The 26,370-nt window shown below is 49.3% G+C and overlaps 3 protein-coding genes across 3 annotated transcripts; 2 read left to right on the top strand and 1 right to left on the bottom strand.

Moving 5' to 3' along the window:
* The first annotated feature begins 5,619 nt into the window (after positions 1-5,619).
* On the top strand, positions 5,620-7,696 carry LOC136459043 (interactor of constitutive active ROPs 4-like). Its single transcript, XM_066458945.1, has 3 exons — positions 5,620-5,841; positions 5,939-6,095; positions 6,197-7,696. Exons 1-3 carry the CDS (start codon positions 5,828-5,830, stop codon positions 7,178-7,180), a joined length of 1,155 nt encoding a protein of 384 aa, XP_066315042.1. The 5' UTR covers positions 5,620-5,827; the 3' UTR covers positions 7,181-7,696.
* A 9,053-nt stretch (positions 7,697-16,749) lies between these two features.
* LOC136456576 (uncharacterized) lies at positions 16,750-19,880 on the top strand. The gene is made up of 5 exons (XM_066456485.1): positions 16,750-16,955; positions 17,105-17,236; positions 17,868-18,107; positions 19,443-19,502; positions 19,586-19,880. The coding sequence occupies exons 1-5, from the start codon at positions 16,839-16,841 to the stop codon at positions 19,688-19,690; spliced, it is 654 nt and encodes a 217-aa protein (XP_066312582.1). The 5' UTR covers positions 16,750-16,838; the 3' UTR covers positions 19,691-19,880.
* Positions 19,881-20,028: 148 nt separating this feature from the next.
* On the bottom strand, positions 20,029-25,645 carry LOC136456575 (uncharacterized). The gene is made up of 12 exons (XM_066456484.1): positions 25,535-25,645; positions 25,289-25,426; positions 25,118-25,173; positions 23,431-23,496; positions 23,233-23,340; positions 22,848-22,914; positions 22,549-22,633; positions 21,872-22,032; positions 21,641-21,742; positions 21,336-21,558; positions 21,000-21,157; positions 20,029-20,902 (listed from the first exon to the last, which is right to left on the bottom strand). Exons 1-11 carry the CDS (start codon positions 25,535-25,537, stop codon positions 21,012-21,014), a joined length of 1,155 nt encoding a protein of 384 aa, XP_066312581.1. The 5' UTR covers positions 25,538-25,645; the 3' UTR covers positions 20,029-20,902; positions 21,000-21,011.
* Positions 25,646-26,370: the final 725 nt, after the last annotated feature.

Raw genomic sequence — 26,370 nt, 5'->3', positions numbered from 1 at the left:
CGCGTTCGGCGTTCCATCTCAAAAATGATGAACCCTCACTCCCTCAGTGATAACCAGAACTGCGAGTCTGCGACTGCAGCGAGAACTGTGGCCGTTCGCCCCCCTCCATTCCTCCAACCTCCGCCTCCCCTCCTTACCCAACGGCGTCACCGACTCACCGGTCAAGACTCTCTTGCCTCCACGCGTACTCCTCATTCCTCACCCACCCCACTACCCCGGTGACAGTGCGATACTAGTATGCCACGGTCAACAGATTAGGGGAGTGGGCAAAGGCAAAGGCGAAGTCGCGAAGACCAGCCATGGACCACGGCCGTCAGAGAGGGTACCGCGCCGTGCCCTGGGCACGCACCAGTGCACCACAAGCCTTTGCCCCTGGCCTCTTCTCCGTAGAAAAGCCTACGGCGCGAGCTTTGCCATGCCATGCCACCAACAGTTAAAAAAAAAACCAGTGGGGTGGTAGTGTGGTACTACGGCTCACGAGAGGCGGAGCAGTAAAAGTCATCGGCGGATGCCAAGGGAAAGCTGGGGAGTCTGGGTTGCGGGGACAGAGAGTGCTCCGCCTCCGCGGCCGGCGGCCGGCGGCAGGATTTTTTTTGAGCCGCGGCGTGGCACGGGGCATTAGCAAATCCGTTTCTCTTGTCCTCTGTGCGACTGGGCAGTGCTTAGCAGCAATTCGCTTTAGCAGGAGAATGGATTAAACAAATGCGACTTTGCAGAACAATTTGCTGCCGTTGCTAGCTCGTGTTCCGAGGCCAATCAATCTTACTATATACTTTAATTCGAAAAAAACTGCAGAGCTGCCACTGCCAGCGCATATTCTTTAATCACTTCGTTGGAGATTCATGTGCAAAGGCCATGTGAATCTGTGATCTTTACCTCAATGATTAGTGTTCGCTGGTTGATTTCTGGGCTGGTTTGGACTGGCTGATACTGATTTATTGTGAGAGAAAAAAACTATTAGCCGGCTGGTTTGGGCTGACTGAAACCAACAAGCGAACAGGCCGGACGACTTCCGTTTGTTATACTAGTATCACTAGCATCAGATTAGCGAGACGCAGGTAACCCGGATTAGCTTGGTTTGCGTTCAGTTCAGTCTTTGGCAGTTTGACTCCTGTCGTCTTTCGGAACCAAATAGGCTGCCATATGCTGTGCACCACACGGAAATGACTGTCCTTGTCACTTGCGTTTGCATTACAATTTACAAATGAAAGGAAGCTTACCAGACGAGCCAAAGACTGTGACTGCTATAGCCAACGTTCAGGGCGCGTTTGGCTTGGCTCTCTGGGGCTCCGGCTCCTCCATGCAGCGACAGTGCAACTATGTAAGTCACTGTAGCAGCTAAAAAACAGCTTCGGCTCCTATACAAATGAACGTGGATTGAGAAGAAGCTGCCGGAGCTACGTTTGTAGTGCTCCGCCGGCTCCGCCACAGTACCCGCACAGTGGCAGAGCCGGAGCCAGCGTGAGCTCCACCAAACGCGCCCTCAGTGTTGCGCTTGTATAGCCCCCGTTCGGCTTGCTAAAACTTGGCTGAAACTGGCTGAAAAACACTGTTCTGGCTAAATTGTTGTGAGAGAAAAATATTATTCCGGCTGAAAAAACAAGTCAAACAAGCCGGATTCTGGCTAAGCCGTATATATATATATCTGTGTGTGTGTGTGTGGTGGGGTGGGGGTAGTGCAGTCCTAAGATCACGCTGAGGAACTTTCGAAAGCAGTCTCGTTCTTTTCAGAAATCAATGTGCTCTCAAACTGGTCAGAGGTTTACGTGTCCAGCTCATTGGACTCGATGTTGCTTGACTGCAGATTAAGTGACAGAAACTTGGGAACCACTGAAAGCTGTTTTGACTTTCGATACTAGAACCACATGATGAAAAATGATTCCAGGATAAATAGCACCATTTGATTGACGTTTCCACTAATCTATGGGGTGTTCGGCCGGTAGATATATGCACTGTAGCTCAGATGATTTTGAATAATTAAATAGTATTATGTGAGAGAGAATAAGCTTAAACAAGCTGAAACCGTAGCAGCCGAACTCGCTCTATGATAGGCATACATTGGTGGTTTTGTCTAGCACAGTACCTCTCAGGGAAGCTGAACAAGCAGATTTCTGCAAAATGCTATACTGGAAACTGCAAATGCACGCAGCCTTCGTGAATCTGAATCGTGATGGTGCACCAACCAACCACAGCATGTCAGCATGTGTTTCCCGGGTTTCCTTCCCATGTGTCAGCCTTCGAGACGGGGTAACGAGAAGGAACCAGAGCGAACAGCGCGAGATCCAGCCTGTTCCGTACTGTTGGTTGGTTTCTGTCGGTGGTTTATGCGAGTGAAAAATATTATTTTAGTTAGAATATTACGATCGTTTACTAAGCTACAGTTCAAACGAACAGGCTATTGTCTCCCGTGTTTCGCCTCGCACCCGTGCTTGCCCTGTGCCCCTGTTTTCTGGGTAGACGTGCATTCCAATTCCCACTGAAAAAAGTTTCGGCACCTTTATCTGCACTGCACTGCACTGCACCCTTCCTTCTCCCATCTTCTCCTTTGTCCTCGCCTGCCGCTATCCGACCACACATCTCGCACAAGGCGCAAGAGGCCCTTCCAAACACCGAAGAGAAATTGCATGCTGGCTGGCTCCTCTTGCAATCAGCAGCCCAGGTACCCATGCTCTTCTTCTATGTCTCTCATGTCATGTCCTAATCTTTCATGCGTGGTGATGCGCACGCATGTTCATTGTTGGAGTGGGTGTATGGGTCGCAATCATTTGCGGTGCGTCCTCTTGGTTCCATAGGTGAGCAGGTGATGTCTACGAGCGGCGAAATATATAGAGGCCGACACTGACACCGCCCCACAATCTGATGTTCATCCTCAGAATCAGAACGTCTCATTCTCAGCGAGCAAGGATCACGATCGGTTACCTCCTAGTACCTCGCAGGGTGGACTTCAGCGTGAGAATGCCTTTTACCTTTTTTTAGGTTGCGTTTCTTAAGGTTGAGGCTGTACATAGGCCACGTTTAGTTTCAAAAACTTTTCTCAAAAAATGCTACAGTAGCCGTCACATCGAATCTTGCGATACGTGTATGGAACATTAAAAGTAGACGAAAAAAAACTAATTACACAGTTTGGTTGAAAATCGCGAGACGAACGTTTTAAGCCTAATTAATCCATGATTGAACAATAATTGCCAAATAAAAACGAAAGTGCTACGGTAGCCAAATTTTCAATTTTTCGCCAACTAAACACGGCCATAGTAGAAGATATTCACTCCATTCAATACTTTCGTGGCCACATATTCCTATTTACCAAATGAGTTAAATACATCAGAGGTCCATTAACTTGTGAGGAGGTTTCGATGAGGTCCATCAACTTCCAAAGTGGTTTTTTGGGTTCATAAACTTTATATGCCGTATCACTTAGGTCCATATACCGTCACGTGGGCTTCTCATGCTGACGTGGCATGCTGATATATCCTTCTGAAGCCGCTCTTGGCGATGCATTTTGTCAAACAGCTTGTGGGCGACGACGACAGTGTCCCCCGCGGGCCCCGCACAGCTGCTCGACGCCATGGAGCTCCGGCTGCGGCCGCTGGACGCCGTGGAGGTCCGGTCGCGGCCTCGACCTGCGCGGTGCTAGGATGCTGTCTGTGCTTCTGCTGCTGGTGGTCGCGGGCGGCGCGGCTGCGTCGCACTCGAGCTCAAGCTCGTCGTGCCCCGCGACGCCGCCGGACGCCGGGACGCACGCGTTCGGTCCCTGCTCGCCGCTGGGCCCCGGGACGGCGGCGCCGTTGTGGGCGGGTTCCTGGTGGACCAGGCGTCGCGTGACGCATCGCGGCTGCTGTACCTAGACTCGCTGGCGGCGCGTGGCCGCGCCCGTGCGTACGCGCCCATCGCGTCGGGGCGGCAACTGCTGCAGACGCCCACGTACGTGGTGCGCGCCCGCCTCGGCACGCCGCCGCCGCAGCTGCTCTTGGCCGTCGACACCAGCAACGACGCCGCAGGGAAGTGGTCCGAGGCGTCGGAGAAGTGGTGCGCGCTGGAGCTGTTCGTGGCGCTCTGCGTGTCGGCAAGCTCGTCGGCTGCGTCGCCGTGGGGCTCTTCTTCACCATGCCGTCTTCCTGCAGGTCCTTCTTCCTCAGGTCCTCCAGGCCCTTGGGCGTGTCGGACGGCAAGTAGGACTGCACGCACGCGACGCCACGCGAAACAAGAGTCAGTGCCATGCATGGTACGTACGTCGTCGGTGTTGCAGTAGACCTTGAGGGTGAAGAAGATGCGCTTCTCCGGCTTGTCGAACTTGGAGTGCACCCAGGAGTTGCAGTCGAAGGTGACGGCGGTGCTGCTGTCGCCGCCGGTGACGAGCTTGATCTCCCTGATGAAGATCTCCTTGCGGTGCTCGTTCTCCACCAGTACCGCGCCCACCGGCCCGAACGACGCCGGCACCTTGAACTCCGCCTCGTAGTTGGAGCTAGCTAGCTAGGTTGGAGCAGCTACTAGCAGCATGCATGCATGGCGCTCATGCATCGTTGAAGTGGAGGGGGGATAGATGACGCGTGTGTGGCGAGCGTGCTGTGTCGAACCAACGACGACATGAGGTATGTACGGACGGTATCACTGCAATACTCACTTGCGTCGAGCCGAGGAGGTCGCGGACGTCGTCGAGGGCGCGCTCGAAGTACATCTGCCCGATGGCCGGCGACGCCTCCACCGTGGCCGACACCGTCAGCATCTGCTCCACGGTGACGGACGCCACGGCGCCGCTGACCTCCTCGGCGGCGGCAGTACCTGTCCTCGCCAGAGCTCCAAGCTGCCATGGCCGACGCCAGAGCTGACCGACGCCAGAGCGCCGCCGGCGTCGAGCGGCTTGGCGTGGTCGTCGAGCAGCAACCCGGCGGCGGCAGCCCCTGTCCTCACCGCTCGCCGGAGCTCCAAGCTGCCAGCACAAGGAAAATCGTGATTATCAAACACTAGTCATGACACTGGATGCAAAAAACAAACGTGCCCTCGATCAGTCGTTTCGTGCTACCAGCACAAGGGGCGTTGTACTCTTGCATCCAGTATGGTCGGGAGTACAGGTCCTGTTGCGCTCACCATCTGCATGCACGTACCACGCGCACACTGCTCACTGATCAGTCTCCCGGTCCCGGGCACAGAGAGGCCGGGCACTCACTTGACAAAGACAAACCCATGTGGCCGTCTCACCAACTCGGTACTGCCCTGCCCGGTGCGACGCCACAGCCCCAGAGCCTGAGAGCCCAACCCGAATTCGGAACCAGCCGTGCCGTGTGCCGTGTGCCGTGCCGTTCCGTTCGAACCCCGAGCGCGCGGGCGCACCTGCCACAGTGCCACTGGCCGCGGCTCGGGCACCCGCATTTACGCCGGCGCGGGCGGCGTACACCAACCAACTAACGTTCGGCTGGTGCTGGTGGCACAGTGGCACCGCTCGCCGCCCGCCTCTGGTTGGTTCCGCGTCCGCTGGCTTGCCTTTGGCCTTTGCTCGTTGCTCCAATGATTTTCGAATTTGAATCGCGCACCGGCACCGGTCGGTCGCGTCGGCTCCTGGGACTGGGAGCCGGTGCGTCTCGCGGTCACAACCTCCCCTCGCCCCCGATTTATTAATAGGCAGACAAATTTCCCGTCCGTTCCCCCGAGAAAGGCAGCGCTCAAACAAAGCCTCTTCTGCCTGTGTGCGCCGCTTGCAAGCTTCCGCCTTTCCATGACCACGCCGCTCCTGCTGTGATCCTAGGACGACGCGACGCCCGACTGCCTTCGCACGCCAGGAGGGGAGGAGGGAGGCTCAAGCACCGCCGCCGCCACGAGCTCGTGGAGGACCATGCCGAGATCCAGGTGCGTGCCGAGCTGGCCGAGATCAACGCCACCTCCTCAGCGGCGGCGCTGCGGGTTTCGTTTCTAACACATGGCTGGTGGCTGGGTTCCGTTTCAGGGGCAACGAGCCGCCGCCGCCGCCGCGGGCGTCGCAGCGCGCGCCGCTGCACCTCAAGACGACGGTCGACGCGAATGGTACGCACCACCGCCCCGTCTCCGAACGGAGCAGCCCCAAGGTCGGGGACCGGCACTCGCCGCGCAGCCCTCTGCCCGAGGTAAAGTTTCGTTTCTTCTCCCCCCTCCCATCCTTTTTTTGTTTCCGGTGCTGTGGCTCACTGTTTCGCCGGTGGCGGCGGGGTGGCAATGGGTCTTGCAGAAGAAGCGTGCGGCCGGAACGCGCGTGGCGGAGCTGGAGGCGAAGCTGGGAAAAGTGCAGGACGAGCTCAAGAAGCTGAGGGAGCAGCTCGCGTCCGCTGAGGCCGCCAAGAAGGACGCGCAGGTCGCGCTCGAGGAGGCCAAGAAGCGCGTCGGTACCAAGGGAAGCCCGGCCTCCACCGCCACCACCACCACCTCTCCTCTCTCTCCCCCTTCGGCGGGGGTCGAAAGCGCGAAGAAGACCGAGAAGCTGAAGGCGCCTCAGCCAGCGGCCGAGGAGGACAGCAGCATCAACGCGCCGGCGACCGATGTGTTCGAGGTCGTCCGAGCCGAGTCGGGGGACAAGGAGAACCAGAGCGCGGCTGAGGACTGCGAGGTTGTGAGCTGCGGCGAGAAGGCGGCGCTGTCCGAGAAGGAGGAGGTGGAGGAAGAGGAGACCAAGAAAATGATCGGGGAGGACAACAACAGCGCGGCGGCGGTGGAAACCGACGGCGCCGAGAAGGAGAGCCCGGAGGTCGTGGAGCTGAAGGCTAAGCTGGCGGAGAAGGACACGGAGATCGCTGCGCTCGCGGCTGAGAACGCTGAGCTGAAGAAGCAGGCCGCGGAGGCCGCGGAGGCGGCGAAGAAGGCCAAAGAGGACGCGGCGTCGAAGGCGGCGCAGGCCGAGCACGATCTGAAGGAGGGCGCGGCGCGGGAGGCCTGGACGGGCGAGCAGCTGAGGGCGTCGGAGGCCGCGCGGGAGGCACTGGACGGCGAGCTGCGGCGCCTGCGCGTGCAGACCGAGCAATGGCGCAAGGCGGCGGAGGCGGCGGCCGCGGTGCTCGGCGGGGACAACCACCTCACCGGGCTGGCCGGCAACGGCAACGGCTGGGGCTCCCCCGCCACCATGCCCGACGACGGCGACGACGAGGGCTTCGGTGGCAAGCGGAAGGGCGCCGGCATCCGGGTGCTCGGCGACCTGTGGAAGAAGAAGGGGAGCAAGTGATGCCTGGCCGCGGAAATGGGGGGATCGTGTCTCGAATTTCGCAATGGTGAGCTCGCTCAGCCCGCCAGCTTGTTGAAGCCTTGAACTCCATGCCTTCCTAGCGCTAGCTTAGCTCCATCATTTTTTACCGCGTTTTGGCTCGGATTCTACTTGTGTTTTGTATGATGATGATGAGATGATGCCCGTGAGATTGAACAACTGTGTCTGTAACGCCTGATCCCGCTGCTGCTGCCTGCTACCTCAGCGTAAGGAGCAACCAAGGCCTCGTTTAGTTGAGGCCAGAATTGGCGCCGTCGTAGTTACTGTAGGTACAGTAACTACTGTAGCGTTTCGTTTGTATTTGGTAATAATTGTCCAAACGTTGACTAATTAGGCTCAAAACGTTCGTCTCGCAAAGTACAATCAAACTGTGCAATTAGTTTTTGATTTCGTCAACATTTTGTACTCCATGCATATACCGTAAGTTTGATGTGATGGGGAATCTTCTTTTTGTATAGTGCCAAATTCTGGAATTGGGAGGAACTAAACATGCCCTAAGATGGTTTGGTGTTTTACTGTATTGCGGTGCTGTTGATGATGGAGTAAATGCTTTGGGTGATCTTTGTTGTTTTTGTGGTGGAATTGAGGATAGCTTGATTGCAGCATCTGGAAATGCCTCTTGTCCCTAGGACGAATTCCAAGATATCATTGCAACGCGTAGGATCTTCAGTGCCCTCTAGGACAAAAAAAATCGCTGGAATCAAAATGAGGTTCATCATAATACTGACTGATGGTATATGGGCCTGTTCGTCTCAGTCATGGCTGAAAGCATCGTTAGCTGATTGGTTGTGAGAGAAAAATATTATTCGTTGACTGAAAAAATACGATTTATAAGCCCATCCAACAGGACGAGATACTTCCTGCGTATGATTGCATCTGATGAGAGGATTGTTGATTGATTTGAGCAGCGCAATGAAATAGCATCTTGGTGAATATCCGTAGGGCCACCTGATAATTTGATTTCGAGGTGTCTATCTAAAGCGTGTATCTGTCCTTATCGGTCAAAGAACAATATTTTTCTCTCTCATATTAAATGAGCCAATAGTGCTTTTACTCATGGCTTATAAGCCAATCCGGTCCAAACAACAGACTGCTAGTGTTGCTATAAATCATAATCAAGCATCCTCAGCGCAGCCACTCCCGCCAGGTCGGCCACAAGCCGTTTTGCGCGCCGCATGACTTGTCCGCCGGCTCCGTCTGCTTGTTCGTGCTCACATGGACCGCCGGACAGAGGTGAAGATGGTCGAGGCAGGCTCATCCTCTCTCATGCCGAGGTCGACGCCGCTGATCTATTGCAATCACGGACATTGAAGCCGAATCCGTTCTGTAACGACGCCATTACGCTGGGCATAAGGGGGCCCGTTTCCGCATAGGCCGGATGTCAGTCATGGACTGGGCCCGATTCAGGCATGTACTGTCTTTGTAGGTTCGTTGTCTGATTCGATGCGACATTTTTTTTTGTTTTGTACCACTAACGTGAAATACGGAAATATTAATCTTTGACTAAGATCTAAAGTCTTTTATATAGACTGACAACGCGAGGTTTAGGGTTCACTTTTTTGTTTAATCAGGATAATTTTGTAGATAGTAGTCAAATAACATTAGGATGGTAACTACTAAGGATTTATCTTGAAGACATGCAACACCTTTGTAACAACAAGATATTATTAGAACCCGTTCGTATGAGTCTCTTTCTCTCTTCTCGTAAAATGAAGTAGAGTCTAAAGAAATCACACTTTGTGGTTTCTCCTCCTCCACCGGTTTTGTAGCACAGAACAAAGAGCCAGAGAAAGCCCGACCAAACAAGGCTTTAGTACACCCATTTCCTCAGGGGAGCTTGACTTGAGCCGTGCCATAGTTAAAAGAATATATAGGCTCGGTTCGCTTCTCTTATAATTTATCTTTTTCAGCTTATTTTTTTAGCCGGAACAGTATTTTTCTCTCACAACAAATCAGTCGGAACAGTGTTTCGCTTGATTTTTCAGCGAAGCAAACATGATCATATTGTAACTAGATACACAGTTAAAACAATATAGAAAAATCAAAACATCTTAAATTTTAGAATGAAGGGAATACGAACTCCCTCCGTCTACAAAAGAATATAATTTTATCACAGTACCAAGTTAAAATATTAAGTTCTACTAACTATAAAATATCAATATCTATAATATCAAATGAGTATTATTAGATTTGTCATGAAATATATTTTTATCCTATGTGTGTCATAAATATTTTTGGTCAAACTTGATATAAGTTACCAAAAAATTATCTAGAATTATATTCTTCAATGCACAAAGGTACTACTACGAAGGAAACCTTGATAGAATGGACTTTGTCAATCTCCATGGAATCAAACCTGGGGGCTGCTTGGTTACTGCTCATGGTATGATTGCTCCTGACGAGCGGATTTTTCGGGGTTGTAACCAGAGATTTGGGCAGCACCAGGCCACCCCAGCTACCAGGACTCTAGGCTATGCGATACTGATGGCTTGTGCACTAGGAAGAATACAAAAACTCGAGCAAAGGTCGTCGGATGGAGCACCTTAGGACGGCAAAAATGGCCTGTCAAGACTATCTCCGAGACAACCGCGATCTAAAATACAAAGCTAATTTATCATTTAGGTAGCGTTACACATAAAGAGTTTAGTATCTATTTTTATCTTCCCCAACAACGAGACCCAAAAGGTAACCCCTTCTGCAAATGGGTCTACAGGAGAGAGGATACTCAGATTTATGTTATGTCTCTCTTAACACCTAAAATGAAGATCTATTTTGAATTTAGGCTCCGCGGTGCCGGTCGGAGACAGCCTAAAAACGTGGAGTTCAAGCAAAAGCGACCAAAAGCGCACCCTTTTACACCCGTGTATGTTTTCACAGCGCGAGACTGCAGAAATGCAGAAGCAATCAAGGGTTTTTGGTTGGTCCACACGACCACACGACACTGATCTGAAAAAGACTTGAGGCCTTGTGGGGGCATGAGTGATCCAGTAGGTTGTTGCTCGGGAAAAGACGATTAGGGCTCACTGCATTGTACTGTCGTCAACTAAAACATTAGCTAATCATGGACAAAATCCATACAAGATCGCGCGCACAGCTGCTAGCGCTAGTAGGCGAGGGGCTCCGTACACGGAGCAACAGCATGTGTGCATGCATTGCCTTGGCTTTTCCCTGTCCGTCCGCTGCCACGCCTACGCCTTTTGGCAGCCTCGTCGGCCAGGCGCCCAGGCCTCTCCCTGTGGAAGCTTGCCGCATGCGTCCTCCAAGCACTGTGGCCTCTCCTCCGGCCCTCACGCTCGTCGCGGGACCGGGGGGAAAAGGCAAAAGCGAAGCAGAGCCGAGCAGAGGGGTGCAGATCGTGCAGTGGCAGCAGTGCAATGCAAAGCGGGGGCAGAGCACGGCCGGGCAGCCCGGCACCCTACTTTGCCCGTCGCGTGCGGTGGCGCGGGGGAGAGCGGCATGTCGCTAGCTGTTTGGCGCCCTGTAGCCCGGGGGCCCGCGAACGTACGCGCGCGCGCCCGCCATGGCCCATGGTCCTCTCCTCTATCTTCTCGTCTCATGAGGTCGACGTGTCTGGACCCTGGGGGCCTGGACTGGACGCGACCCGCGCCCGCGCTGTTTGCCATTGATCATTGATGAGGACAGCATGCTCCGGCTCAGGGCTGTCGCGTCCCGTGCATTGCCTTCCGAGCTCAGCTCAGAGGGACAGACTCAGGCCAGCCATGCCTAGCCAGGCCGTGCTGCGCCTGCACTGCTGCTGCCATCTCGACCTGTTCGAGTGCTCGTGGCGCCGTGGTCTGGTGGTCTCTCTCGATCTCATTCGCGGTGGCGCGGGTGCCATAGCATCCATGGCGCGGGCGCGTTGTTCCGACGGCGAGGATCAGGATCGACGTGGCGCCGCCGCCGAGACCCGCCGGCCGGTGGGCGCGAACGCGTCACTGCGTCAGATCAGATCAGATGAGTACGGGGCGGACCGGAGTGAATCGTTTTGTCGCTAGCGTTATCCTGCTTGCTTTATTACCCTACCGGCGTCGTGGTCGTGGACGCCGGTAAGCTGGCCTGGGCGCGCCCGGTGGTTAGGCGCTTTATTGGCGCCGCATGTGTCTTTGTCCCTCCATGCATGATGCAAGTGTGCGTCCGCGCCATGCATGTGGTGTGCCCGACCTGAGATCGACGAGCTTCGCTCCTGTCCCGCTCTTCATCTTCATCAAAGTTCCGGCAGCCTCCGTACGTACCACGATGAGCTAGCTAGCCATCTATAAAAGAGTTCGTTAATTTCCTCATCGTCCCGGCCGCCGTCGTGTCTGTACGATGGCCACATTTGTGAGTTGTGACTTCTGAGCACGCAAGTCGACGACAGCGCGGCCGAAGCCATCGATCGGGCGGGCTCTAGACGTGCGTGCCGCGCCGTGTCATGCGATGTGTGTTGTTCATGCATGGATCGATGCTGTAGTAATTTTTTTTCACACACGGATCACCATTCGAGGGACCTGAACATTCTGAAGACCGAATCACACAGGCGCGGCGCGGTGATGAGGAACCATGCATGCGACGCCAGCCAAGGTTTTTGGCCCAGGTAGAAGTACGTACACACGTATACTGTCCCGGGGCCCGGGGCAGGGATAGTAACACGCGTACTGTAACACCTGTAGCAGTGCATACTACTGTATAGTACTTCCCTCCATTCTAAATTACAAGTCATTGTAAGAATCTTGGCGAGTCACAACATCTCAAGTTTGACTAAATTTATACGATAAGATAATAACATTTATGATACCAACTAAGTATCATTAGGTTCTTCGTTAACTATATTTTCATAGTATATCTATTTGATGTTATAAGTCTTTGTAATTTTTTTTTATAATTTTAGTCAAACTTGAGATGTTTTGACTCTTCAAGATTCTTGAATGACTTATAATTTACGATGGAGGAAGTAATAGTAAATACATGGTTGCATGCAACAGTACATTTCACTAGTTTTGCGAGTGAATAGAACTTGGTATTAACTAGTCCATCACGCACGCCTCTGCGCGCGCCGGCGATTAAACGGAAATCAAACCGTGCAGGTAACGGCGTTTATACCTTGAAATTGTTGGGATGCTAAAATTTAGATTTTCCCGTCTTAATAGGTAGGCTACAGCTATACTAATCATCCCGAGACATGAACTTTCTCAAGGTGCCCTCAATGAAGCGACACTGAGAGGAAAAATCAAAGCTATATTATATTTAAATATTACTTTCCCAGACTATAAATATTTTGCAAACATACATTCAATCACATTTAGGATAGTAAAGAAAGGACAAACGGAGAAACAGTTTAAAAATTAGCATACCTCCAAGAAAGAAGCAGCCGTTAGCATGTGATTTCCTATTTGGTTAAGGCATAAGCCGCCGCCATAATTGTAAAGCGCCATTTTGTCCAGAAGCCACCAATTTAGATAACCTGAAAGTTTATCATTTTTATTTTGCTGCATAAAGTTAAGGTACAACTAGAAGTGGCACCGCTAAGTTACGTACCTTGATTTCCACCATTTTGTTCAGAGGCCACCAATTCAGATAGTCTAAAACTACATCATTTTATTTCGATGCATAAGGTCTTGAAGGCAGCGTCACCAGACCAATTAGAAGGTCAGCCAATACACAACCAACAGAGCAGATATCAATCGCAGCAGTAATATTCCGTAGCTCTAAATATTAGTTCAGGCGCCCTATAATACCGCGAGCAAATGTATGATATGTTAGGCTCGCCATGGAATTGAAATGGATATTTCACTTTATTAAACCTATAAACATATTTAGCGGGAATAAACTAAAAGAGAGAAGTGTACCAATCTGCTAGCAGTCCTAAAATCGCAAATCTTAACCTGATGTATATGAGAATGGACTAGGAAGGCTAATCAAGATGCAATAAGGAATTTGTTCAGCAGATATCGTAAAACAGAATGAAAAAATACCTAAGAGATTTAAGCAAACACGTTTTTGGCAAGACGATATGAAAATGCCACTAACCTTTTTTAACATTAAGAGCAACTATAATCGTATATCGAATTTACAAAAAACCGTGAGCCATATCGTATATCAATAAACTGTGAGGAACTATAATCATATATCAAAATAAAGATAATCAAAGAAAAAAAGGAAAAGCACAAAGGTGTCGGAAAGACCGCTTCCATGAGGACTGAGAGCATTGGGAGAGGCAGGTCTGACAAGGAGAGGTAAGGAGAAAGGGGGAGCGGGAGAGGAAGTGAACCTGCGAGCCGACGAAACGACGATCAGAGGTTCTGCGCGGAGCACCTGCACCAGTTCCTGCTGGGGGAGGGGGGGACACCAACCTACATATATCAAATGCATGTAAGAGCCATGCTTGTATGTCCTTAGAAAAACATGGCAACATAAGCTTTACCGACATTGCAATTTGAACATTCCAAGATTTAGGCCCGCTGACCTTAAAATCAGTTAAAATGCATTGAGGCATATGATTTCTTCTTCTTTCTTCTCTGTGACATGGTTCTGCTGAACCAGGCTAAATAACAATTGCAAAAGTAGGTAGTAATACCAATGTGAGAACCAAGAACTCATCTAGATTTAAGCATTTGGTAACTACACTTAGTAAAAATGTCTGGATCAAAAATGGTATGCACATTAGGAAACAAAGAAAATGGAGTCCGTCAGTGTAGATAGAGATAAAACTGGCATGACATTAAAAATAGAGCATCATTCTTTCTGGAAACTCATTGGTTTCAGTTAAACAGGAATCTCCTAGAAGGAGGACATGGACATATGCACTAACCAATCAGTATCGTAAATCACACATGGAAAAAAATGGCATAAAAAGTCACTGGCCTTCCTGCTCTTTCAATGAATGGACACAATCCATTACGAGGAGATGACAAATCAATGCACAGTAATATATCAAGATTATACATGTAACCATTTTTACTAACCTAGATGTATTATTTTGAACAAACCAGCAGTTTTTATTTCATGTAATAGCAAATAAAATACTAAAGGGAATAAAATCAGCAAAAGCTTTAGAAATCTACTGTTCTCAATTGCCATAGAAATTATTATGAGGATCTGCCGCTCCCAAAAAACACGAGGGAGAGAGGATCTGGGGGAGGAGCCATGGGACGAAGGAGGAGAAGAAGAGGGTGAGTCGCCGTCAAATCTAGTCGCCGAGCTTCACCGCCGCTGTCGCCGCCGCATAGGCACCTAGGGGTTTGTCGAGCAAAGGAGCACAGGCTCCCCAGCGGGAGGAGGCGTTGAGGCGGCCGCACGGAGGATGGGGGAGAGGGAGGGGGCCGCCGAGCCCCTCCCGCGGCAGGGGCCGCCGTCGTCTGGCACCTGCCACCGTCTCACGCCTGCCGTAGCATCGGGAGGGAAGGGGAGAGAGAGGAAGGGGAGGGAGAAACTGAGGTGAGAGGTAGGCGAGGGAGGGCGGAGGAGGACAGCCGCCGTCGCCGCCATGCCCGGCTCACGCCCGTCACCCCTGCTCGCGCCGGGACGGAGAGGGAGAGACCGACGGGGAGAGAGAGAGAGGAGGGAAGAATCTGCAAGGAGAAGCTGGAGCCGAATATATGTTTGTTCCATCGGATTCGCATGACAAGGCGCAGAAAAGCTAGCAAAATGAACCCAGAGCGACGAGGAGCCGGCAGAAGCTGATTCCAACAGAAGCGGCTACAAGCAATCTGGGCCACACGATGGAGGATCGGACGCCCAGGAGAATTCGGGGCGACGTGGACACCAGCAAAACCTGATTCCAACAGAAGCGGCTACAAGCAATCTGGGCCGCACGACGAAGGATTGGATGGCCAGGAGAAATTCGAGGCGACATGAACACCCTGAGAGGCGGCCAAAGTAACTTGCTTTGCTTTGATATATTAGAACGTCGCCTTGATCGGCGTAGCAGAGTAAAGTAGGAGTAGGACACAAGCCAAACCGCTGCTGCCACGCACAGCAGCTACAGACTACACAAGCCAAACCGCTACTGTAGTAATTTCGTTTTTATTTGGCAATTAGTGTTCAATCATGGACTAATTAGGCTCAAAACGTTCGTCTCGCAATTTCCAACCAAACTGTGCAATTAGTTTTTATTTTCGTCTACATTTAATGCTCCATGCACGTACCGCAAGATTCGATGTGATGGGTACTGTAGCACTTTTTGAAAAAACTTTTCGCGAACTAAACCAGGACTAAGGATGGCAACGGGGACCCGATACCCGATACCCGGTGGGTATTTGATCCATTAGGGGACGGGGATGGGATCATATCTTTACCCGCGGGCATCTAAATGGGCAAGAATCCATACCCGACGGGCATAGCGGGTACGGGAACGTTCCCTGTTTACCCGTACCCGTTACCCGTTGGGGAACCCGACTATTTGAGCTGTCATGCGAGTATTAGGCCCAAAGAAGCTCAACATAGATATTTTGGTCCAAATCTGAACAGTCATATATATAATTTGTGTGTTCTAGGAACCCTCGTTCAATTTTTCCTCACCATCTCCGCCAGCAGCACAAGCACGCCTGTCTCACGAGCGCTCGTGCCCCTCGCTTCCTCAGTTCGGTCTCTCTGCCACCTTTGCTCGTCCTCCTCGCAACCTCGCTCCTTCTCCTCGGCATCTCCGAGACTCCGACACTTATACCCGGGTGAAGAAGAAACGTCTCCGATTGCAAAGCTGCGACCCCAAGTGTCCTTGTTTATCGGGTATGCAGTACCCATCGGGTATCTGTTACCCGACCGATACCCGACGGGTACGGGGATGGGCAATAATCTATACCCGAGACAGTTAATGGGGATGGGGACGGGATGAATTCTCCGTAGCGGGGAAGAGAACGTTCCGGCGATACCCGACGGGTATATACCCGTTGCCATCCTTAACCAGGACTGCGTAGGACGAGCGCGAGCCAGGGAGCGAGAATGCGAGATCGGGAGGCATCTTCCTGAATCTGTCCGAGAAATGATTGCACAAACCGCTCCTGCCTGCTGCTACCCGGGCGTTGACAACATTTATTGGGACGACAAATGCTTGGCTCGGTGACCACAACACCAAAATGCGGCTAGCAGCAACTGAGCAGTAAAAATGTTTCTACTAGGCGCCAGGCGGGCGCACGCATAACTTGTCATGACACGCTAGTCGGATGGGAACATGGCACACAGTTGACAGCTCGTTCATTATTTCTCTCAATGTTTATCATCCGCAATTCCGGATGATTGGATCCTTGAACTGTATTTTAATTAATTAAGATACTACTGGACCTAGTAAAAATTTAAAACAAAAAAAACTGAACGGAACTGTAAAGTTGTGCCATGAAAGCACAATTACCAATTTCTCATCCCGTTAGGGTACGCCACAGGTCTTGGCCCATCACTGTAAAGTTGGGCCACAAACCGTCTTCCCCGGACCCGGCCCATTTCTATCCGCACAAAACCGTCCTTTTTCATTTTTTTTATCATATCAATCACCACGGCTCTAGAACCTTCTTTCTCCTTCCATTCGTGCCAAACAAACCCCCCCCCCCCCCCCCCCCCCCCGTCCAAACCCACTTCATAAGCCGGCAGAATCGCCCACGATAACCCAGAGGCCTCGAGAACGACCAGAAGAACCGAGAGCGCTCCGGAGATGTCGGTGGACGAGCTGCGGTTGGAGCTGGACGAGCTGCGGCGGCTGGAGGGCCTCGCCAAGCACCCCCGCGTCCAGACCCTCCTCACCGACGCGATCCGCAACGTTGAAGCAAAGGTTGCGCCTTTTCTTCTTCTCTTCTATTTTTCGCCCTCTCTCCCCCCATTTTCTCTTCTCCCCGCCGATCTCATTCGGCACCTGGGTGGATTCCGATCCGTTTCTTCCGATTGTCTCTTTTCGCCGTCTGATAGCGGTTGCGATGGCAGTTGGCGAAGGCAACCGAACCGTCGCCGGAGCCACTGGCGGCGGCTTCTGCGCCCGCGCCCGCGGCGCGTCCTGTTTTAAGCTACGTCACGTTGGGGTCGTTCAGCTGGGACCAGGACAACGAGAAGATCAAGGTACGCTGTTATCTGTTTTTATTAGTTTTGTCCCGTCAATTGGTCGGTATAACCCGGCATTGCATTTTTACCAATCGTCTAGTCTCCTAGGGCATTAGTCAGTGGCGGATGACAGTGCTAAGTTCTGAAAATTATCCAGTCGTCACTATGATTGGCAAGCAACGTTTTCATTTAGTATCAATCAAAGAAGCGGAACTGTGAATTAGGTGAAGGCTGTGTTGGACCTATTGGATGGAGCTATGTGAATAAATTGACAGACAGCCTTTTCCAGCGTCATGTCGGTTCCAGAAGCCTGTGTTCTCAAGAAAGAAATTTGTTCACCGGGCTCATATCATAGTATGTCTCCGGTAGCCCAGTAGTTTTAAGAATTATGTGCAACTAGAGTAAGAAACCACTGCTGAGATCATGGTTGTCATGAAGCTACGACCTCATAATATTTCCTGATGCACCATGATGATTAAGATGAATTCATATGGACATTAAAAATCCAAAGTCTATTTATTTTCCAGCTCAGTAGTGATTATAGTTCGTACATGGCTTTCACCAAGCCAGCATATATCCAAAGGTGTCATAGTCATGGGTATGTATTTTGATAATATTTTGCTCTTGATTTGACTGTACCCATGTTCAGATATATGTTTCCCTTGAGGGAGTCGAGCAAGAGAAGGTGGAGACTACTTTCAAGCCAACATCAGTAGATGTAAAGTTTCATGATGTCAAAGGCAAGAATTATCGGTGTGCTATACCAAAGCTGAACAAGGAAATTGTTCCTGAGAAATGTAAGGTTGTGGTGAAGCCAACAAAGGTTATTATTACCCTTTTCAAGGCTTCTAAAGGCAACTGGTTAGACTTACACTTCAAGGAAGACAAGGTACTTACTGTGCTGAACTAACATAATTGTCTTTGTGATTTTCAAAGTTCAAATAGTTCTAATCTATATGATATTGGACTGCCCTGGATGACTGAAAATTGGTCTGTAGGACACTATTTTTATTGATTCTGTTGACGCACATTAAAATTTTGTAGCTAGACATTAGGGAGTGTCTAGTGCCTAGTGGGAATCACATGGACGGATAATCCAGTCAATTTAGTTGGTTGGGTTTACTTCCGCTCCTGAATGGAACATACTGTTCTATTGAGGCAATTAGGGAAAAAAACATTATTGGATGATGAACTTTTTTGCATTGGATAGGTTATGAAGAGCTCACTGCACTGTTTTATCACTAGGGACTAGTGAACTTCTCTGTGGGTGAATTCTGTTATCTTGATTGCTGGAAACTTGTCAAGTTCCTTCTATCGCCATTGTCGGATCACTGTGCCATCTTCTTTTATGTTTCATCTTCTATTTGTTGTGTTAGTTTTGAGGCTGCATATCTGGTGAAAATGGCACAAATGTTAGAAATGGTGTAAATTCATAAAAAATATCCTTATAAATTTAAAAGAACTTTGAAAATTTTTATAGCTCTAACGGAGGTTATGGTCGCATTCATGCAAATTTTCAGGTCTAAACTCAAATCATGCTTAAAAATAAAAATTTCAGGGGTAATAGCACAGACAATTTTGCCCCTAAAGTTCTAACTTGAATTTTGTCCTATGTTTTTTTTTATGAATTTGTAACCCATCCCCAACCGTCGTTACCTGGGCTCTTTGGAAGGTCTGTTTCTACATGATAATATCAAAGTAGTTCTTCTGTTGTTACCAGTAAAACACAATAAGGGCTTTTACCGACCATTTTCTCAGTTATTTCGTGGAACTAGGTAACAGTTGTTACTAGTAAGAAAGAATAAAATTAAGAATAAAATTCTGGCTTCCTTTTCTCATCTCAAACTTGACTAAATCTATAAAAAATATTATGATTTTTATACCAAATGATTATCACTAAATTAATCCCTATTCAGTTCTGGATAGTGGTTACAGTGAGCAATCTTGTGTATATCCGGGATATATTTTATACCTATTTGAAGTAATACATATTGATATTATTTTTGTAATTTTAGTCAGGTTTAGAAATTTTTGACTGATTCAAAAACTAAATTTGTGGTCTTTTGGGGAGGAGGTTGTAACAACTAACAACCATCTGTGCAAATCCTAAAAGCATAGATACGACCAGTGTGTCATAGGCTCATAGCACCGGTCTGAATACTGCTAGGTTTGTTACCAGACACTGATTACTACTGGTCGGACTAAAGTATGTTTTCGTTGATAGTTCAAGCCAAGCATGGACAAGGAAAAGGATCCGATGTCAGGAATTATGGACTTAATGAAGGTAAATTAATATTTTCTCCGCATGGATTAATCAAGAAGTTTTTGTGATCATTCTATGACTTTTGTTACATGCATTCTGTACAGAACATGTACGAGGAAGGCGACGAGGATATGAAACGCACAATAGCCAAAGCTTGGTCTGATGCCAGGTCTGGGAAGACGACCGATTCATTGAGTGGATTACGTTGAGCTGGTAATCTGGTATAATCGGTTGATGGACTTCTGTTTCTGATGGTTCAAACAGCGTTACAGTGTCTTGTTGGTGTTAGTGCTTGTTTATCTTATATTTGTGAGTGAAGTTGGACGTGCCAGGCATATTGAAATATCTCCTCTTGAACGAAGCCATATTAAGTCCACGAGGTTTTATGGTTTTGTGGTATGACTATGGCCTTTGTGTTGTGTTTGCTGCGAAGCGAAATAATGGTAGCAACAGCTTGAGCCTTAGGCCATCAAATATCGTATTTGTGACGCTGCTTAAAAATATGCTTTATATCAATTCCAAGGCCATAACTGGCTGATGGCAATCAGCATTTATCTGCCGGAATTCGCTAGCGCACTAGTGCTTGCATGCATATCTAGTCGCAAAAAGGGCGGTGTGCACAAGCAGCACCAGGCCATGATGAAGCGACGCTCTGCCTGGTGGTGAATTGGTGATACCCGGCCTCGGTTGAGAATGAGCACCCGAGTGTACGCAGATCGCGGCCGATGTCAAACGGGAAAGCGAGGCTCTCAATCTCATCGCCTGGGACTGAGAAGAAGGCGACTGCAGGGGTGTTGATAGGCACTGGACGCGGGTGCCGGGACGACTAGCGGCCTCGTTGAACATGGTATTTGGACCTCAACAAAAACTGAAAAACACGGGATGGTTCGCTGCTCCGGCCAGCTGCTGTAATTGTGACTAGCCAGCAGCAACAAGCCGCAATGAACAGCTTTCGTCGCCTGTGTGCGCCCCCACCCCCACCATACCATGCAAGAATATGTTGTTAAAGCTTGGTTTAACGAGCTGGATATTTACACCAACAATCAGAAGAAACTTAGGCCAGCTCTCTGGCTCGCTCTCCGTTCAATATAACCAGAGTGTACTTTTCTGCAGGGTTCCTAACATTTATTAGACACGTAACAAGACAACGAATCAATTTTTTTGCTGTAAGTTCAAGGCTTCGTGAAAATCTCAGCCTGCATGAGAAGAGCTACAGAGATCCGAGCAGCCAGCACCTGCACCTCGCACTTCAACCTATGCAAGATACTGCAGCCGGAGGGAAATTGCAATCTGCTTGGAGCCTCGTTACCAGAGCAACCATTTTGACAACACGGCACCCCATCAACATGCGAAACAAACTGATGTGCCGGAGCAGGATATATTAGCTACGCTCTAGTTCCATGATTGAATGGAACATCAACCTGCAAGAGATCATGCTTTCAGTAAGGAAAAAGAATTGCAGTTTCGGTTCAGTACACATATGGGTTGGGCAGATTTCGTCAAAGCCTGAAGCCTTACCTGATAATAAGATCATGCCAACTCTGAACAAAGGACCTGGCTACCATAGTCCTGGTTGAACTTTTTGTAGCGATGTGCATGGAGATGCGCTGATGGCCTAGTGTTCCTTAATGCAAGTTCAATATCTTCAGGTTTCAGAGGACCAACCTCAGGCAGTTCTGCATATTCAGAAAAAAAAAACAGAAATGTAAAGATATGTTCATTGGCCTGCGGATAATAATAGGTGGAACTCAAGACTCAAGAACCTATATTTTGGTATTTAAACTAACATGATACGCATTACCCGGATAAATAAAAGACAATTCCAGTAAAAATCACAAAAGAACCAAAAATTACCTTCCTCCGGCACCAACTCGTCACTGGCTTCAAGAACTGACATGAGACGTCTCAGTGGTTGCATGGCAGCTTCTTTACACACAAGACGAATATCTGAACCAGAGTAGCCTTCAGTCTTTTCAACTAGTATGTCGTACGGAACATCTAACTTTGATGTAGTCGCTGGCAGAAGTTCCTCAAACATTGCTTGCCTTGCTTCAGCTTCAGGAAGCGGTACAAGAATCTGATGGACAAAAACACAAACAGACGTGAGATCAGTCCATTTGTCAACTTACATGACAATGTAAGTGAACTACTGGACATACCCGCTTCTCAAGCCGGCGGAGCATAGCTGCATCCAATTCCCAGGGAAGATTTGTAGCTGCAAGTACAAATACCAAGTCGTTTGTCTTTGTCAAACCATCCATCTGCAATAGACATTGGCATAAACATAAATGTTACATTTAACCCAGGGGCTCTATTTGACAGCACAATTTTAAACCAGATCAGGTAATCTGGGCTAGCTAATTTATACTTGACATCACCAAACAAGAAACCTGAATAAGTAGTTCAGTCTTCAAGCGACGACTAGCTTCATGCTCACTACGAGCTTCACCACGCTGGCTGATAATGGCATCTATTTCATCAAGAAATATTGTGGATGGTGCATGATGCCTAGCAAGCTCAAACAGAACTTTGACAAGCTTCTCTGAATCTCCTGCACTCGCATATGAAAAAACATTAGATTCTCCGATCCTAATAGAGAAATGAGAATACAAAAGCGAAATATAGTTCTATACTTAAGAACAGCGAGGATTCGTTTCAAAAAAAAAAACAGCGAGGATTTGAGAACAAAAAAAATATTGTTGAAGCGACCCCAATTGATTGTGCAAACTTTCAGCTCGTACTTAGTACTAACATAGTAATGATATGCCAGGTAATGTATAGGATGGTAACAAGAGCGGCACTTGCAGTAAGATCTTTCAATTGTATTTCCCCAATCCTAATAGAGAAATGAGAATACAAAAGTGAAATATAGTTCTGTACTTTAGAACAGCAAGGATTTGAGAACAAAAAAAAATCCTCATGTTCTTCTAAAATTACACTCCTCCACTGACTACAGCAATGCATATGTTTCATGAGTTTAACTAACAGCTGAAAGTTGAATTACATTGGTCAGAATAACAGAAGAGAATGTGAAGAAGCGATCGGGACTTGTCTACAAAAGTCATACCACGCCATTTGCTGACAATTGACGATGCTGAAATGTTGAAGAAGGTGGTTTTGCACTCAGTAGCAACCGCTTTTGCCAGCATTGTCTAAGAAACAGGATTCAGTTAAAATTGAGAGGCCTTTCTTTGTACAAGGATAAGTGCATGAGAATATAACCAAATGCTAAACATAATAGTGACTCTAAACCATAGAACTGTGGCTACAGCTAAGAAGGAAAAGGAAAGGATTGAAAAAAGAACTCGATACATGAATCACATAAATCTGCAGGATTAGCATATTAAATAGGTATGCATGTCAAACCTTTCCTGTCCCCGGGGGCCCAAAAAGTAAGATGCCTTTCCATGGAGAAAGGAGACCAGTGAAGTATCTGAAAATAGCACAAACAGTACACAAAGAATTAGTGAAAAAAATAGAAAGATTGGCACTCCTTCATATGCCTAGCATTGTATCCATATTATCCAATTTGTGCAGTACAAGGATGAACGTGTTTTTAATATTCTTCACTAAATTTGATTCATGTCAAAATTAAAACACCATTCTTTGAGCAAAAGAAGGCAAGAATAGTATATTTCACTTCAGTACTTCTTATCAGCAGCAAAGAGATAACAGCTGTAAGAATTATCATGTTGAGAGATTAACATTCTCTGATTTTGTTTTTTCTTTTAGCGAGAAATAATTAACTTACTTTGGGTACTTTATAGGCATGACAACAGCCTCTTTTAGAAGGCGTTTTGCATTTTCCAGTCCTTTGATGCTCTCCCATTTCACATCTGGGCTCCCGCGAATAATATCCCTGAAAGAAGGTCAAATGATGGGATAAAATGTTTCAACAGCTAGACCACACCTTCCCTGATTCTTAAAGCCACATTGAAGTTTAGATTACCTCAACAATGTCTCTGCGAGATTACGCATTTCAGCTGACTCAAATGAAGGTAGAAGGGGCTTCTGGCTACAAAAGTCACATTCAAAAGTGTGATGTTCAAGAAGATAGAATGTTTTGGAACAACTTAAAGTTATACATGAGAAAACATCATCACATAACAATATTGGAATCCCACATGATCACCTGAGTAAAAGTTAAGAAATTAAAAACTAAGCACTTCCACAATAGTTAGTCCTGCTTACTAAGCATCATCGTAATTCTGTCCTTTCGAAGAAATAAATCGTGCATTGCTCAATATGAAAAAATTGGTCATTAGCTAATGTATTTCAGCACAAACTTCTGCTGGAAGTTATCCCCTTAAAAATTGTTCCACGGGATGGAGTTCCCAGTGAAATTGAAAAGGTTCTTGGAAAACTGCTACTGCATGTTCTACAGGTCATTCGTAGTTTAGAGCAGAATTACTCTCCCCAGCCCCAAAAAAGGATGCAATTCTAGTATAATGCTAAGTCGAATCATCTTAGGTATGACAAATATTATTGAAAAATATACTAATATTTATCATACGAAATAATAATTATTAAATTATACATGGAATATGTTTTTCATAATTTTACCTATTTAATTTGAAGTCATAAATGTTGACAGTACCTTTTTAAATAAAATTAGTTAAAACCTAAGATAGTTTGACCAAGACTGAACCTAGAATTGTATCCTTTCCTGGACGGTAGTATGGGTGTACGGCAACAAGGAAGGGACCACGATCTTTGATTCCTGTTTGGCCCCGTTCGGGTTGCTAAAACTTGACTGAAACTGGCTGAAAAACACTGTTATGGCTGAATTGCTGTGAGAAAAAAACACTCTTCCGGCTGAAAAAACAAGCCGAACAAGCCGGTTTCTAGGTAAGCCGAACGGGGCCATAGCTCAAACAGGAATGAACCAGCCAAAATTGAATTGAGTCGGCAGCCACCCCACTCTATCTATATCAGGAGGTCAACTAAAATCGCAGATCTCTCTATCCGTATCCCCACCAAAAAAATTCAGAGGAAGTCAGTCATTCACTAAGGGCACGTTTGGCCGGGCTCCCGCCGGCTCTGGCTCCCACACTGTAGCGCGCGGGAGCTGGAGCCGGAGGAGAAAAAAAACAAGCTTCTCCGGCTCCGGCGCTGTCAGTGAGAGAGGAAAGGAGGAGAGAGAAAAACAACTCCGGTAAACAGTGTCGCTACTGGAGATGAACAGGAGGAGTCAGAGGAGCCGGAGCCACTCGGAGCCTGGCCAAACGGGCTCTAAGGACCCGTTTGGAGGAGCTCCGGGGGGCTCCGGCTCCGGTACTGTTCATGCACTGTAGCACGGAGCCGGCGGAGCTCGAAATCGTGGCTTCGCCGACTCCTTCTCTTTTCGGCTTCTTTTCAGTTCATTTTGCGCCTTGATTTCCGAAACGGTTCCTGCTACAGTGTCGCTACAAGTGCGAGGTGAGGAGCCGGAGCCGCCGGGAGCAGCGCCAAACGCGTCCTAAGTGAACCCCCATCCTTCCCCGGCAACCTACATCCATTGCCCAATCCTACTGGCTACTGCTCAAGATCTGTTCCGCAACCCCGCATCACATGCAGCGTAAGAAACGCAATGCTGAGAAGGGTAAGTAGATCGCAGCACCGAATGTGTGTATAGTAAGATAAGCAAGAGTGCTCACATGACATCAGCGTTTCCGTCGCGAATCGCGGCGGCTCGGACCTGGGCCTGCCTGGCCTGAAACAAGATGGTACCGGGATCAATCAACCAAAACCAGCTGACATGACAACATACAGCTGCATGCATCGGGAGGAAAGTATCACAACACAAGCCGGGGGCCGCAGTCCACAACCTGCTGCTCGAACTGCTCGTAGACCGCCAAATCGGAGGTCCTCTTCCGCACGCTCCCGTTGGCTTCCCCGTTGGCGTGCCCGTTCTGCTCCGGCTCCTTCTTGCCCCCGAATCTGGACTCCCAGAACCCCTTGAAATCCTGAGAGAACGAACGAACGCGGAGACGGGAGTCAACATGCCGCGCGCGCGCGCGCGAGAGAGAGAGAGAGACCGCGGCGGCGGGAAGTAAGAAACCCGTGCTACTTGCCATTGCTTCGCGGCGGCGCGCTTCGCCGGCTGCCTGTCCCTGGGACCTCGGGGGAGAGCGAGCGACTGGAGTCGACTAGTGTACTCTCGCGGCTCGGACCTCCCCGGCGACCGGTAGGGAGGGGGACAGAATTTTTTATATTTTAGCTTTTTTTTTAAAAGTTTCTCATAAATAGACATCTAACGAAAAGAATTCAAAAAATGGATCCTTAGCTCGGTGTTATTGGTGCTGGCGCTGAGCTAACAGCGCCGAGCTCCTGGGCACGGTAAATAACATGGCATTGAGCTCGACCGAGCTCGACGCCGTAGATTTTGACGCCGAACTCGGCACCAGTCACTTTGGCACCGAGCCTTTAATACCTATGGGCCCTGCGCCTCTCTTCCTCTCTTCATCTCCCTCTCTCGCCCTAGCAGAGCCGCTCGCGTCCTTGCCTCCACCGGCCGCCCGCGCCCGCTCGCGGGCCCTGAGCCCCGCGGCCGCCCCGCGCCGCGCCGCCCCCCCCCCCGCGCCGCGTCGTTGCCTGTGGCTGGCCGCCCGCGCCACGGCCAGCGGCCCTCCTCCGTCCTCCACCGCCGTCCTCGCCTTAGCCTCGCCTTGGCCTCCACCGCCGGCCTCGGCCGCGGCCCGCCTTGCCGCCCTCCACCGCCGTCCTTAGCCGCGACCGCCGTGCCTCCCACGCCCATCGAGTCGGACTCGCCGCGCGAAGCCCTAGCCATCCCACGCCCGTCGTGCGCCACTGCTGTCGTCGGCCGCGCCACCGCTGACCCCGCCACCTATAGCGCCCGATCGTGCCACCACCGGCCCGGATCGTCAGCCTGACCCACGTCTATCGTCCG

The sequence above is a fragment of the Miscanthus floridulus genome, chromosome 6 (assembly GCF_019320115.1).
Source record: "Miscanthus floridulus cultivar M001 chromosome 6, ASM1932011v1, whole genome shotgun sequence".
Lineage (NCBI taxonomy): Eukaryota > Viridiplantae > Streptophyta > Magnoliopsida > Poales > Poaceae > Miscanthus > Miscanthus floridulus.
The sequence above is the reverse complement of the archived record's forward strand: the minus strand, read 5'-3'. Positions and strand labels throughout refer to the sequence as shown.